Raw genomic sequence first — 15,363 nt, 5'->3', positions numbered from 1 at the left:
AAAATACAGTTAGAACTCCTGTGGGGAAGTGAACATGAATCTCATTACTGATGATATAATCAGAGTGACTGTGTTTGGTTGCAGGAATCTATAGAGAGCTCTGCTTAGAATCTGTAAAGAACAAATATGAATGTGAAATTCAAGCTTCTCGCCAACATTGTGAGGTACTGTTATTTTACTTAACTTTTAAACTAATTTCAACTCTAAGTCTTTTTCTGAGTGCAGTAATTAAAAAAGTAAATAAAATAAATGAAAAAAATTAAATTGTACTTTAGCTTAACACTTGTGAATTTTCTTTTTTAAATATAGCTACAGTGGAAGCTCTATTGGAGATAGGACCCAAAGAAGGGACAATAGAAAAGTACTAAGATAATTTTAGTTTTGCAACTGTTACCTTAAAAAGACTTCGTAATGATCATGTCATTTAGCATTGCTGAAAATATTAGTGCAATTAGTTTAATATTCAAGTTAAGACTCAAAAAATCTAGTGGTACAGTTAGAATGTTGGGCTTATTATTAATCTGGTTCTCCAGCTCTGTTTCCACATCTCAGGGCAGAATTCTCTATGGTGAAAAACAGATGTATTTTTCTTTTTTTTTTAAAAGATTTTATTTATTTATTTGACAGAGAGAGATCACAAGTAGGCAGAGAGGCAGGCAGAGAGAGAGGAGGAAGCAGGCTCCCTGCTGAGCAGAGAGCCCGATGCGGGACTCGATCCCAGGACCCTGAGATCATGACCTGAGCTGAAGGCAGCGGCTTAACCCACTGAGCCACCCAGGCGCCCCAGATGTATTTTTCTCTATGTTCTCTTTATTTGAATAGTGTTTTAAAAACCCACTGTTGATTTTGCAGATAACTTTTCATATAACCTAGACAAGATCATAAGAAAAATAAGAGATTAGTGATTCTCATCTTAATTTGCATTTTACTATATCTGTAAATTATTAAAATACTAAGAGTAGATAGATATAAAAATGATGGAATGTGTTGTTTCATTTTCTTGATTACTACTGAGATGAAACAACTTTTTGATGTTTATTGGCTGCTTGGATTTGTCTTCCTAGAGGTGCCTATTTAACTCTTTTGCCTTTATGTTGGGCTTTTAGTATTTTTCTCATTGACCGTAGAGGTTCTTTATATATTCTGGATACAAATGCTTTGCTAGTTATATGCTTTGCAAATATTTTTACCCAGGCAATGGGATGTCTTTTCACTGTTTTTGATGACTTGATGAACTAGAGTTGTACATTCTAATGTAGCTGAATTTTTCATCTTTCCTTTATGATACATGCTTTGTGTGTCTTTCCCACTTTGAGGTAAAAAGACATATTTTTGGGGTGCCTGGGTGGCTCAGTGGGTTATGTCTCTGCCTTTGGCTCAGGTCATGATCTCAAGGTCCTGGGATCGAGCCCCGCATTGGGCTCTCTACTCTGTGGGGAGCCTGCTTCCCCCTCTCTGCCTGCCTACTTGTGATCTCTTTCTCTCTGTCAAATAAATAAATAAAATCTTAAAAAAAAGACATTTTCCTTTCAAAGGCTGAAATTTTGCTTTTTAACATTTAAATTGCTAACCTACCTCTAATTTTTGCATATGATATAAAGTATGGATTTTTTTTTTTTTTGCATTTGGATGGTAATGTCAACACTATTTATTCTATACTCCATTGTTTTACCATAAATCAGCAATTCCATCCTTTTTCTCCCCATCTCTTTCTTACATCAAATGTCCATTTACATGGCAGCTTGTTTCTAGCTGTTTTAATTTGTTCCATTCATCTGTTTGACTATTTCTGCACTGGTAGCATAATTCCTTCTTTACTGCTTTCAGTCTAGTAAGTCTTAATATCTTAACAAACTGATAATTTTACTTTGCTCTTCTTACACTCGTTATTGTTAAAATTTTTTGTTGTTTAGTAATATCTTTTAAGAAATGACTGTTTCCTGCTGCTGTATAAAAAAGTATTTTTGTATATTGATATTATATCCAACTGTGTCTACCCCTCTTAATTCTAATAATTACAGATTCTTAGATTTTTCCATGTAGTCATTTGTGGAAAATGGCAGTTTGTATCATTTGTGAAAAATAGGATTTTATTTGTGAAAATGGCACTTTGTTTCTTCCATTCTGATCTTCCTTTTATTTGTTTTACTTGTCTTAGTGGCACTGATAGAACATCATGCAATAGAAGGAGTGAAGGCAGATTGTGGTTGTGTTCTTGATTTTAAGGGAATGCTTCTTCTTCTTTTTTTTTTTTTTTGAGATTTTATTTATTTGTTTGACATACAGAGAAAGATCACAAGTAGGCAGAGAGAGAGGAGGAAGCATGCTCCCTGCTGAACAGAGAGCCTGATGAGGGACTCGATCCCAGGACCCTGAGATCATGACCTGAGCCAAAGGCAGAGGCCTTAACCCACTGAGCCACCCAGGCACTCCTTAAGGGAATGCTTCTTATGGCTTTCCAATAAGTATGATATTTACTATTGGGTTTTGATAAATACTCTTTTTATCGAGTTAAGGAAATTTACTTTTATTTCTTGTTTTTTAAGTTTTTTTTTTTTTTTTTTTTAAACCGGGAATGGTTGTTACATTTTAGGTTTTATTAAATGCTTGGTCTGCATCTATTCAATCATTTTTTTTTTTTTTTTGCTCTTAAAGATGTTATTTATTTATTTGATGGAGAGAGATCACAAGTAGGCAGAGAGGCAGGCTGAGAGAGAGAGGGGTAAGCAGGCTCCCCGCTGAGCAGAGGGCCTGATATGGGGCTTGATCCCAGAACCCTGGGATCATGACCTGAGCCAAGGGTAGAGGCTTAAACCACTGAACCACTCAGGCACCCTATATATTTTTTAATGGTAAGCCATCCTTGAATTCCTGGAATCATTATTTTTCTCGTGAATTATCAGATTCAGTTTGCTAATATTTTGTTTAGAAGCTTCATTTCTTTGTTTGTCAGTGAGATTTAATTTTTAAGTCTCATATTGTCCTTGATTTGATTTCAAGATCCATAAAATGAGTTAAGAATATCCCATATTTTTCTTTTTCATAGGAATATATATTTAAGATTGTAGTCATCAGTTCCATGAGTGTTTAGTACATCTTGCCTTTATCATATATATTTTTAACAGTCTTATAGAAAAGTTGCAAGAAAGTATGAAAAAGCTTTTCTGGTGAACATGAGAATGAGTTGGCAACACGATGCCCCATCACCCCTCAGTACAACAGAAGAGGGACATTCTCTTGTATAACGATTCTACAATCATCAAAAACAGGAAATGTACACTGATGCTACTACCATCTAATGCTCAGACCTCATATACGTTTGAGAGCTGTCCCATCAGCACCCTTAATAGCAGAGATCCAGTTTAGAATCACTTAGTGTCTGTGTCCTTGCATTTAGTTGTCATGTTGTTAGTTTCCTTCAATGCGGAACAGTTCTTCAGTCTTTCCTGGACTTTCATGATCTTTACAAATTTGAAAATTTCAGTCCAGTTATTATGTAGCATGTCAGTTTTGAATTGGTCTGCAATTTCTTCCTGATTAGAAGTGGGGTTTGTCTCTCAGTAAGAATATCACAATAGTGATGTGTTCTTCTCACTGAATTCTATCACGCAGCACACAGTTTTGGTATGTGCCATTATTGGTGATACACTCTTTGATCACTTGATTTAAGTGGTTTCTTCCAGGTTTCTCTAAGTACACTTATTTTTTTTCACATTGTGATTAATAAGTATTTTGGGGAGAAGTACTTTGAAACTATGCAAATATCTCATTCTTTGTAACACTTTCAGTTTATTTATTTATAGAAGTATGGACTTATTGTTTCCTTTTTTTGTGTGTGTTTCATCTTTCAATTACTGAGGGAGGTGTGTGAGAATTCTCTGTGTGATGGTGGATTTGTTAATATTTCCTTTATTTATTTATTATTAGTTTTTTTCATGTCCTAAGAAAATCCACACATTGTTCTTTTCACAATAGTGAGGTCATTCATCATTTCATATCTGGAGGCCAAAGGTACCGATAATGAGATGCCCCACAGTGCATATCCACTGTCGTGGATTCCTTTGATCAAAAAGGATGGTATAGTCCTGGAGACTGAATGCTCATGTTTCCAGAGCTCCCAGCCAAAACTTATCTCCTGTGGAATTTCTTTTATCTTTTTCTTTATTCTTACTTTCTTCTTTAAAAAATTTTTTTAAAAAAATTTTATTTATTTATTTGAGAGCGAGAGATCACAAGTAGGGAGAGAGGAAGGCAGAGAGAGTGAGGGGGAAGCAGGCTCCCTGCTGAGCAGAGAGCCTGATGGGGGGCTTAATCCCAGGACCCTGAGATCATGACCTGAGCCAAAGGCAGAGGCTTAACCCACTGAGCCACCCAGGTGCCCCTAAAAAAAATTTTTTTTAACTGTGGTAAGAACTCTTAACATTGAGATTTACCTCTCTTAACAAATACTAAATGTGCAATACAATATTGTTAACTATTGGTGCACACTGTTATAATAGAGACCTCTAAACTTAATCTTATGAGGTTTAACTGAATCTTTATACCCACCCAGCAGCAACTCCCCAGTTTCCTTTTTCCCTAGCCTTTGGCTACTCTCTGTTTCTTTGTGTTTGGCTGGTTTGTATACCTTATATAAGTGGTATCATGCAATATCTGTTCCTATGTGACTGACTTATTTCATTTAGCATAATGTCCTCAGGGTTCTTCCATGTTGTAGCATATGGCAAGACTTCCTAATTTTTTAAAGACTGAATAGGGCGCCTGGGTGGCTCAGTGGGTTAAGCCGCTGCCTTCGGCTCAGGTCATGATCTCAGGGTCCTGGGATCGAGGCCCACATCGGGCTCTCTGCTCAGCAGGGAGCCTGCTTCCTCCTCTCTCTCTGCCTGCCTCTCTGCCTGCTTGTGATCTCGCTCTGTCAAATAAATAAATAAAATCTTTAAAAAAAAAAAAAAAGACTGAATAATATTTCATTGTATGTATATATCACATTTTCTTTATTCAGTCATCCTTCAATGTGTATTTAGGTTGTTTTTCACATCTTGGCTATTGTGAGTAGTGCTGCAGTGAACATAGGAGTGCAAATCTCTTTGAGATCCTGATTTCAGTTCTTTTGGGCATATACTCAAGTTAGATTGCTGGATCATATAGTTCTGTTTTTAATTTTTTAAGGAAATTCCATACTATTTTTCATAGTAAACACACCATTTTACATTCCTTCCACCTGTGCACAAGGGTTTCAATTTCTCCATATCCTCACCAACACTTGTTATCTATTGTTTTTGATAATATCCTTACTAATAGGTGTGAAGTGATAACCACACTGTGAATTTTTTTAAAGAAGACTTATTTATTTGAGAGAGAAAGAGAGAGCATGTGCACGCTCAAGTAGGAGAAGGGGCAGAAGGAGAGGGAGAGAGAATCTTAAGCAGACTCCCTACCGCGTGCGGAGCCCAGCACTGGGCTCAATCTCATGACCCTAAAATCATAACCTAAGCTGAAACCAAGAGTTGGATGCTCAAGCCACTGAGACACCCAGGTGCCCCCCCATGCTGTGATTTCAATTTACATTTTTCTGATGAATAGTGATGTTGAGCATCTTCTCATATAGGTCTTCTTTGGAAGAAAGGTCTATTCAAGTCCTTTGCTAATTTTTAAATTGAGTTCCTTATATATTTTGATATTTGGTTTTCAAATATTTTCTCCCATTCTGTACGTTGCCTTTCCACCCTCATTTTTCCTTTGCTGTGCAGAAGCTGTTTAGTTTGATATAGTCCCACTTAATCTCTTTCTGCTTTTGTTGCCTGTGCTTTTGGTATCATATTCAAGAAATCATTTCCTAGAGCAATTTCATGAAGCTTATCCTTTATATTTTCTTCTAGAAGTTTTATAGTTTTATTTAAATCTGTAATCTGTTTTGGGGCACCTGGTGGCTCAGTCAGTTAAGTGTCCAACTGTTGATTTCAGCTCAGGTCATGATCTCAGGGTTGTGGGATCGAGCCCCCCATCAGCTCCACCCTCAGCAGGGAGTATGCTTGAAATTCTCTCTCCCTTGGCCTCCTGCCCCAACTTGTGTGCACATGCTCTCTCTCTCAAAAATAAACCTTTGAAAAAATCCTTTAATCCACTTTGAATTTATTTTTGTGTAAGGCGTAAGGTAAGGGTCAGATTTCATTCTTTTGCCTGTGGCTGTCCAGTTTTCCCAACAGCATTTGTTGAAGAGACTAGCCTTTTCCCATTATGTACTCTTTGCACCCTTGTTGAAGATTAGGTGACCATGTGTACATAGGTTTACTTCTAGGGTCTCTATTTCTGGGCTCTATTTCCATTGGTCTCTATGCCTGTCTTTATGCCAGTACCATACTGTTTTAATTAGCTTTGTAATGTATTTTGAAATTAGGGAATGTGAGACTTTGTTTTGTTATTCCTTCTGAAGATTTTTTTTTTTTTTTTTAGCTATTTGGGTTTTTGTTGTTCCATATTAATTTTAGGCCTTTTTTCTGTTTCTATAAAAAAATTCCATTGGGATTTTGATAAGAGATTGCATTGTATTTGTGAGTCACTTTGAAGATTTTAAAGATTTTATTTATTTTTTTTGACAGACAGAGATCACAAGTAGGCAGAGAGGCAGGCAGAGAAAGTGAGGAGGAAGCAGGCTTCCTGCTGAGCAGAGAGCCCAATGTGGGGCTTAGTCCCAGGACCCTGAGATCATGACCTGAGCCGAAGTCAGAGGCTTTAACCCACTGAGCCACCCAGGCGCCCCCACTTTGGATACTATTATGGACTTTTTAAAAATGTTAAGTCTTCCGGGGCGCCTGGGTGGCTCAGTGGGTTAAAGCTTCTGCCTTCAGCTCAGGTCATGATCCCAGAGTCCTGGGATCGAGCCCCACATCGGGCTCTCTGCTCGGCAGAGAGCCTGCTTCCTCCTCTCTCTCTGCCTGCCTCTCTGCCTACTTGTGATCTCTGTCTGTCAAATAAATAAATAAACAAGATGGGATAGGGAGGGAGACAAACCATAAGTGACTCTTAATCTCACGAAACAAACTGTGGGTTGCTGGGGGGAGGGGGGTTGGGAGAAGGGGGGTAGGGTTATGGACATTGGGGAGGGTATGTGCTTTTGGGTAAATTGGAAGGGGAGGTGAACCATGAGAGACTATGGACTCTGAAAAACAATCTGAGGGGTTTGAAGTGGCGGGGGGGGTGGGAGGTTGGGGTACCAGGTGGTGGGTATTATAGAGGGCACGGCTTGCATGGAGCACTGGGTGTGGTGAAAAAATAATGAATACTGTTTTTCTGAAAATAAATAAATTGGGGGAAAAAAAAAGAAAACAAAAAAACAAAAAAATAAATAAATAAACAAAATCTTTAAAAACAAAATGTTAAGTCTTCCAATCTAAGAACATGGGAGTGTCTTCATTTATTTGTGTTTAATTTCTTTTATCAATGTTTCATAGTTTTTAATATGCAAGTTCCTTAAGTTTATTCCTAAGTATTTTGTTCTTTTTTGATGCTATTATAAATGGGATTATTAATTTCTCATATTTTCATATTTCTACCACTTTTTGCTTTATATATATATGTAATTTCTCATATCTTTTTATCCTTACATCGGCTTTTGCTTTATGTGTATGTATATGTATATAAAGTATATAGAGGCTATATTATCAAACTCATTTTAGAATTTCTGTATTTTTTAATAAATGTAACATTTCATCCTATTTATTTATTTATTTTAAAAGATTTTATTTATTTACTTGACAGAGATCACAAGTAGGCAGAGAGGCAGGCAGAAAGAGAGAGGGAAGCAGACTTCCTGAGCAGAGAGCCCAATGCGTGGCTTGATCCCAGGACTCTGAGATCATGACCTGAACCAAAGGCAGAGGCTTAACCCACTGAGCCACCCAGGTGCCCCACATTTTATCCTTTTTTTTTTTTTTTTTAAATTTTATTTATTTATTTGACAGAGAGAAATCACAAGTAGATGGAGAGACAGGCAGAGAGAGAGAGAGGGAAGCAGGCTCCCTGCTGAGCAGAGAGCCCGATATGGGACTCGATCCCAGGACCCTGAGGTCATGACCTGAGCCGAAGGCAGCGGCTTAACCCACTGAGCCACCCAGGCGCCCCATTTTATCCTTTTTAAATGCACCTTTCTCTGTAACACTGATTTTTGTCATAAAGTCTATTTTGTCTGATAATTAAAGTAGCTATTCTTGTTTTATTTATCATGGCATTTGCCTGATAAGTTTCTTCTTAATTTTAGGTTTTTTTTTTTTTTTTAAAGATTTTATTTATTTGTCAGAGAGTGGGAGAGCACAAGCAGAGGGAGCAGCAGGCAGAGGGAGAAGCAGACTCCTTGCTGAGCAAGGAGTCCAATGCAGGACTCTCCTGGGATCATGACCTGAGCTGAAAGTAGAAGCTTAACTGATTGAGTCACCCAGGCACCCAAAAGTTTTTTGTCTGTTAGTTTTAAGATTTATTTATTTTAGTGGGGGGCGCAGGGAGAGGGGGAAAGAGAGAGAATCTTAAGCAGACTCCTCTCTGGGTGTGGAGCCTGATGTGGGGCTTGATCTCACAACCCTGAGATCATGACCTGAGTTGTAACCCAGAGTCGGATGCTCAACTGACTGAGCCAACCAGGTACCCTTTGCCTAATAAAAGGTTTTTTATTCTTTTTCTCCTCCAACTTTTTTTTTTTTTAAAGATTTTTATTTATTTATTTATTTATTTGACAGAGAGAAATCACAAGCAGACAGAGAGGCAGGCAGAGAGAGAGAGAAGCAGGCTCCCTGCCCAGCAGAGAGCCCGATGCGGGACTCGATCCCAGGACCCTGAGATCATGACCTGAGCCGAAGGCAGCGGCTTAACCCACTGAGCCACCCAGGCGCCCCATCTCCTCCAACTTTTTTATAGTCTATATTTTAGGCATATTATCTGTAAATAAATAGGACAGGTGTTGATTTTAAAACTATTTTAAGAAACCCTGTCTTTTAATTGGCAAATTTAGTCCAATTATATTTGTAGTAATTATTTTGCTATGTAATACCATCGTTTTTTGTGTTTTCTGTTTTATCTGCTTTATCCTTTTTTATTCTTTCCTGACCTTTCCTAGGTGTGTGTGATTTATTGTTTTTTTTTTTTAAAGATTTTATTTATTTATTTGACAGAGAGAGATCACAAGTAGACGGAGAGAGAGGCAGTCACAGAGAGAGAGAGAGAGAGGGAAGCAGGCTCCCTGCTGAGCAGAGAGCCCGCTGCGGGACTCGATCCCAGGACCCTGAGATCATGACCTGAGCCGAAGGCAGCGGCCTAACCCACTGAGCCACCCAGGCGCCCGATTTATTGAGTTTTAAGAATTTAATCTTACAGGTAGCTCAGTCAAAAAAAAAAAAAAAAGCGTCTGCCTTTGGCCCAGGTCATGATCCCAGAGTCCCAGGATTGAGCCCTGTGTCAGGTTCCTGGTTGAGCAGGGAGTCTGCTTCTCCCTCTGCTCCTCCCCCTGCTCATGCTCTCTCTCTTGCTTATTCTTTCAAATAAATAAATAAAATCTTTTAAAAAAATGCAACATGCATTAATATTCTTTATATTTTAGTGATTAGCTTAAATTTTCAGTATGCATATCTACATTAGAATCAATTAACATTTCTTTCCTCCTCCTGAGTTATAAAGGACACTTGACCTCTCTACTTACTCCCTCCCAAAGTACAAGTTATAGTTTTCAGTCCTTTAGTTCCATTTGCCTTCTACCCTTCAAATGAAGCATTATTGCAATCTCATTGATTTAGTTCTTTTTAGGTTTATGCATATTTTACTAGTTTTTGTTCATTGTTTTGGAGTTGCAACTCTTTCTTGCAAGTTCTTGTTTTTGCTTCTTGAACATCTTAAGCATTTCTTCACTGAGAGTCCCTTGGTGGTAAACTCAGTTTTTACTTGTTTAAAATAGCTTATTTGTAATAATTCTGGAAGGACAGTTTAGGGGGTAAAACGTTGTAGGATGATAATTATTTCCTCAATAAGAAGACATTTTTAGGATTTTATTTTCCACAATTTGCTTAGTCTGTAATCATTTGTAGATAGCTTTTTCCTACCTTTTACTAGCTACTTGAACATTGTTTTCTTTTTTGTTCTTCAGTTCCTTTATTTTTTAAAGACTTTTTTGTTTATTTGAGGAAGAGAGAGAGAGCATGAGAGGGGAGAAGGACAGAGGGAGAAGCAGACTCCCCACGGAGCTGGGAGCCTGATGCAGGGATCGATCCCATGACTCTGGGATCATGACCTGAGCCGAAGGCAGTGGTTTAACCAACTAAGCCACCCAGGCATCCCTTCAGTTTCTTTATTGTGTGTCTCCACATTCTTTATTGTGTCTCTCATTATTTGGATTTGTTGTGCTTTCTGAATCTGAGAATTTGTTTCCCATCAGTTCTGGACATTTCTCAGATACTATCATCTCTGGTATTGCCTTTCTTTCATTCCTCTGCTTCCTTCTTCTGGAGCTTGAGTTAGTCATATGTAAGTCCTCATTTTGTCTTCCATATTTCTTAATACTTAATTCATATTCTTAAAAAGGTTTTCACTTATTTGAGAGAGAGGGAGAGAGAGAGAGCACACAGAGGGAGAGTGAGAGTGAGAAGCAGTCTTCCCACTGAGCAGGGAACCCGATACGGGACTCCATCCCAGGACCCTGGGATCAAGACCTGAGCTGAAGGCAGACACTTAACCAACTGGGCCACCCAGGTGCCCTTTAATTCATGTTTTTTACTCAATATATTGCTTGAAGTTCTTCAGAGTCTAATATTTCCTTCAAATTTCTGCCAAACCTTATAGCTTATTTCCTTATACCATATTTCTGGACTGTAGTGGCTTTCTTGGTAGGAATCTGTGAGCCTTGGACAGAGAATGTAGTTCTTAAGATAGTATCTGCTTTTATTTCTGCTAGCTTGTTTCAGCTAGGCATCCTGGTGTGCCAACAGCACATGACTGCTTTAGTTTTTTGGCTTGGAATTTCCTAGAAGATGTAGGTAATCTACATTTGAATCTCAAATATGCAGAGGTCAGGGCCTAAGATGATGTATTTTTGGGAAAAACTTTTTTTTCATTTATTGCCTAACCAACACAAATGAATTTCCCTCAGGTGAATCTTTTCTAGTCTGCCTTTTCTTTGAAGGTATAACCCTTCAGGGCTATGCAGGGATCCCAGTTCTTGTTCCTTACTTTGCTTAGACCCAAGATCTTTCTCTTTTTCCCAAATAGCCACTAAAACCCATTCCTCTAGGTTACCAACCCAGCGAACACCTATGGTTTCCCATAGGTTCAACACTAGGTTAGCATTGCTGGTCTCCGGCTCCTTATTTTTGGTTCTCGGGGATATCTCTTATTTTTTAAAGTGCTTAACTAACCTTTAAAAAGATGTTTGTGGTATTTTATTTGAGTATCTGTTTAGGTGTGTTGGGAAGTTTTGTTTTTGTTTTGAGATTTTTGTGTTTTGTTTTGAGGATATCTCATCTACTATATTGTCAGAAATAAAAGTCAGCAATGTATCTTCAAGAAGTATTTTTTACTTAGACAAATATATTGATATATTGACAAATACATTGATATATTCTTTCTTTTCCATCATTTTTTTAAAGAATGATTTATTTTAGGGCACCTGGGTTGCTCAGTTAGGTAAGTGTCTGCCTTCAGCTTACATCATGATTCTAGGGTCCTGGCGTTGAGTCCTGCATCTCACTCCCTAATCAGTGGGGGATCTGCTTCTCTCCCTCTGCCTCAACTCCTCTCCCCAGCTCTCTCTCTCTCTCAAGTAAATAAGATCTTCAAAAAAAAAAAAAGATTTAGAGAGAGAGAAAGAGCAGTACATGTGAGAATATCGGGGGGAGTGGCAGAGGGGGAAAGAGAGGGAGAGAGAATCTCAGGCAGACTCCCTGCCAAGTAGTGTGGAGTCCAAGATAGGGCTTGATCTAATCACCCGGAGATCATGACCTGAGCCTAAATCAAGAGTTGGCCACTTAACCAACTGTGCCACCCAGGCACCACTTTTCCATCATTTTTCAGCTTTAAAAGTCTTCCCTCCTCCATAGACATGTTAAATGTTTACATAAATTTCTTCTAATTTAGTTATGGCTTTTTTTTTTTAAGTGCTAATATAGAATTAATATTATAAATGGTCTATTTACTAATATAATTAATATTCAGTAGTTCAAGGGCATTTTAGATAGGAAATAAAGGCAGGAAGGGAACTTATATTTAGAGTGTTATGGATTTTAATCTTTACCACAGCCTTATGAAATAGGAATTATCTTGATTTTATGACTAGTTTAACTGCGGGGCTCAGAGAGGTTAAATAATTTGTTTAGGGTCACATTCATGCAATTTACCATTAAATCTGAACTTTGTTATTCAGGGCTTTTTATCTTCTTATTACTTAGTTTTACATTTGGCTCATATACAACTAACTGAGAGGTAGGGGAAGTGGGAAGAAGGGAGACACACTGCCAGTTGTCAAAGTAAGTTTGATTAGCAGCAGATAGAAAGAGGGGCCAGGACGAGAGACTAGACATGTTCACATGGGTATGCAATCAGAGAGTATGCCAGAAAACCACAGAGGCAATTGAGGCAGCAGATGGTTTGTGTCAAATTAAGGAAGGAAATCACATTTATAGAATACACAGTGTGCCAGACACTGGGACAGGTGGTGATGCTTTATTTAGGTTATCTCATTTAGGCCTCCCCACAGAGCTGGAGATGAGTGTTAAGATTGACAGCAGGTGGTAACAATGTCTCAGACCCTGAGGGTTCAGGGGTAGAATTCCAGTTCTTGAGAAAATTGAGGCTCTTTGGGGTTCTGATTTTGGTTATCTGTTCTTTTTTTTTTTTTTCCCCCTGAGTGTAACATTAATAAGTATTGAGAAAACTTGGGAAAGAAGTCTAAAGAAGTAAATACAGTGAACCATAATCTACGAAGCAGCAGACATTTGTTATTAAGTATGTGCATTTTTGTATAATTGTTTTTCACACAGCTGGTATGACTATATATATATATATATATATATATATACACATACACACTGTTCTTTTTTTAAAAGATTTTATTTATTTATTTGAGAGAGAGAGATATCACAAGTAGGCAGAACAGCAGGCAGAGAGAGGAGGGAAGCAGGCTCCCTGCTGAGCAGAGAGCCTGATGCGGGACTCGATTCCAGGACCCTGAGATCATGACCTGAGCGGAAGGCAGAGGCCTAACCCACTGAGCCACCCAGGCACCCCTGTATACTGTTTTATATCCTGTTTTACAAGCAGTATTTCATGAGGATTTCCCTACAAGTCTAAATACTCTCTTAAACATTTGCTTTTAGCAGGTAATGTGTATACGTATTTATGTAGGCACCGGCTTAAAATGAAACACAGCAGTCCCCTCTCCCATCTCTAAATTCTACATTCCAGCAGCAATGATCTAACTCTTGTAGTTATTCCTTCTGGAATTTGTCCTTATATTTCTAAATCATATCAGCTTTATTTATTTATTTAATTTATAAAAATTTATTATTATTTTTTAAAATATTTTATTTATTTATTTGACACAGAGAGATCACAAGTAGGCAGAGAGGTAGGCAGAGAGAGAGAGGAAAGCAGGCTCCCCACTGAGCAGAGAGCCGGATATGGGCTTGATCCCAGGACCGTGAGACCATGACCTGAGCTGAAGGCAGAGGCTTAACCCACTGAGCCCTCAGGTGCCCCAATAATTTCAGTTTTAGATATTATCTATTGGTTTTCTATTATGAAAGCTGAAGACTCCATAATAGTTTCCCTCATCTCATTTTTCTAATACTGTAATGACTCAATTTTTGTTTTTGTTGTAGTTACAAATATTATTTACTGAGCCAGGAGTTATACAAGGCTGAAACTTCCTTTCTTTGTACAACTCTATTTGTAGCTTTAGAATTAATAATTGCTTCATTTATTTTTAGTTTTGCCATTTCTTTTCAGAGACTCTAGCAGATTTATGAAAGCCCCCTCATACTGTTTTCCATGTGATCAAATGCATCAGCTAGTCCCCATGGAGCATCCCCCATACCCCTAGGACTGTCCTGCTCCACCCTGTGCCCTCCTTCAGATGCTTTCTAGGCCAGCTGCATCTCTGTCTTCATGGGGTGTCTTTTCACTGTCACCCTAGAAGTTCCTTTTATGTCTTTCTTGCTAGATTTTGTTCTCATTTTCAGTTGGGTAGAATAGCTTCTTAGGAAAAGGTGTATAAAGATAGGTTTTTTGAGGCCTCTTGTCTTGGTTATCCATTGCTTTGTAATAAATTACTCCAAAACGTAGTGACTTAAAACAACAATGAAATCTATTACTTTGCAGTCTCTGTAGCAGGAATTTGTTTCTGGCTCAGGGAGTCACATAAAGTTGCAATAAAGAAGTCAGCCAGCGAAGCAGTTATCTAAAGGCTTGACTGGGAGCTGGAGGATCTTCTTCCAAGGTGACTCACTCACAGGGCTGGCAAGTTTTTGCTGGCTGTTGGTTGGAAGCCTTAGTTCTATGGGCCTCTCCAAATACTGCCTGAGGGCCCCCAGGACCCTGTGACTGCATCTCTCAGAGTGAGTGATCCAAGAGAGCAGGACAGAAGGACGATGTTTTTTATGACCCAGATTTCTGCCACATTCTGTCCATTAGAAATGAGTCACTAACTCCTATCTGCATTCAAAGGAGTAAGTATAGGTGTGGAGATGGGAGGGGAATTGGATTTTGAAGACAAATATATAAGTATAATAAGTACTTTAAAAAGCTAAATTACTTGTTGAACAAAGAAGCCTCTACAGGCACCTAAGCAAGGGAGTTTGGATGCCCCTTTCTTTTCTAGGTGTCCTCTAGCTGTTGTGTTAATAATGACTTTCTTTTCTACTCAGGAAAGGTTTTTGAGGATCTTATGGGATTGAGGATGAGAGAGAGAAGGACAAAGAAATAAGAGAGAATAGATTCAAAGAACTTCTTTTTTTTTTTTTTTTTTTAAAGATTTTATTTATTTATTTGACAGACAGAGATCACAAGTAGGCAGAGAGGCAGGCAGAGAGAGAGAGGGAAGCAGGCTCCCCGCTGAGCAGAGAGCCTGATGCGGGACTCAATCCCAGGACTCCGAGATCATGACCCGAGCCGAAGGCAGCGGCTTAACCACTGAGCCACCCAGGCGCCCAGATTCAAAGAACTTCTATCTGTACACTTTATACTTCTAATATCTTTAGAGATGTCTTCAAACCTTCAGATATTTGAGGGTCATTTTTTTTTTTTAAGTATAAAGAATGATTAGGGGACTTATTTTAGAATTTTTGCTTGACCTAGGATAATTTTATCAATAGAAATGAAAGAGACTGTACCAGT

At 38.3% G+C, this 15,363-nt stretch overlaps 1 protein-coding gene across 1 annotated transcript in view; it reads left to right on the top strand.

Annotated features, from left to right (window-relative positions):
- Positions 1-15,363, top strand: part of BRMS1L (BRMS1 like transcriptional repressor) — a 33,996-nt gene that overhangs the window by 9,886 nt on the left and 8,747 nt on the right. The window contains exon 4 of the mRNA XM_044230189.1: positions 85-164. Within this exon, the coding sequence (XP_044086124.1) occupies positions 85-164 (80 nt within the window). The remainder of the gene's footprint in view (positions 1-84; positions 165-15,363) is intronic.

The sequence above is a fragment of the Neovison vison genome, chromosome 13 (genome assembly GCF_020171115.1).
Source record: "Neovison vison isolate M4711 chromosome 13, ASM_NN_V1, whole genome shotgun sequence".
Classification (NCBI taxonomy): Eukaryota; Metazoa; Chordata; class Mammalia; order Carnivora; family Mustelidae; genus Neogale; species Neogale vison.
This window is presented reverse-complemented; position numbering and strand designations above follow the sequence as displayed.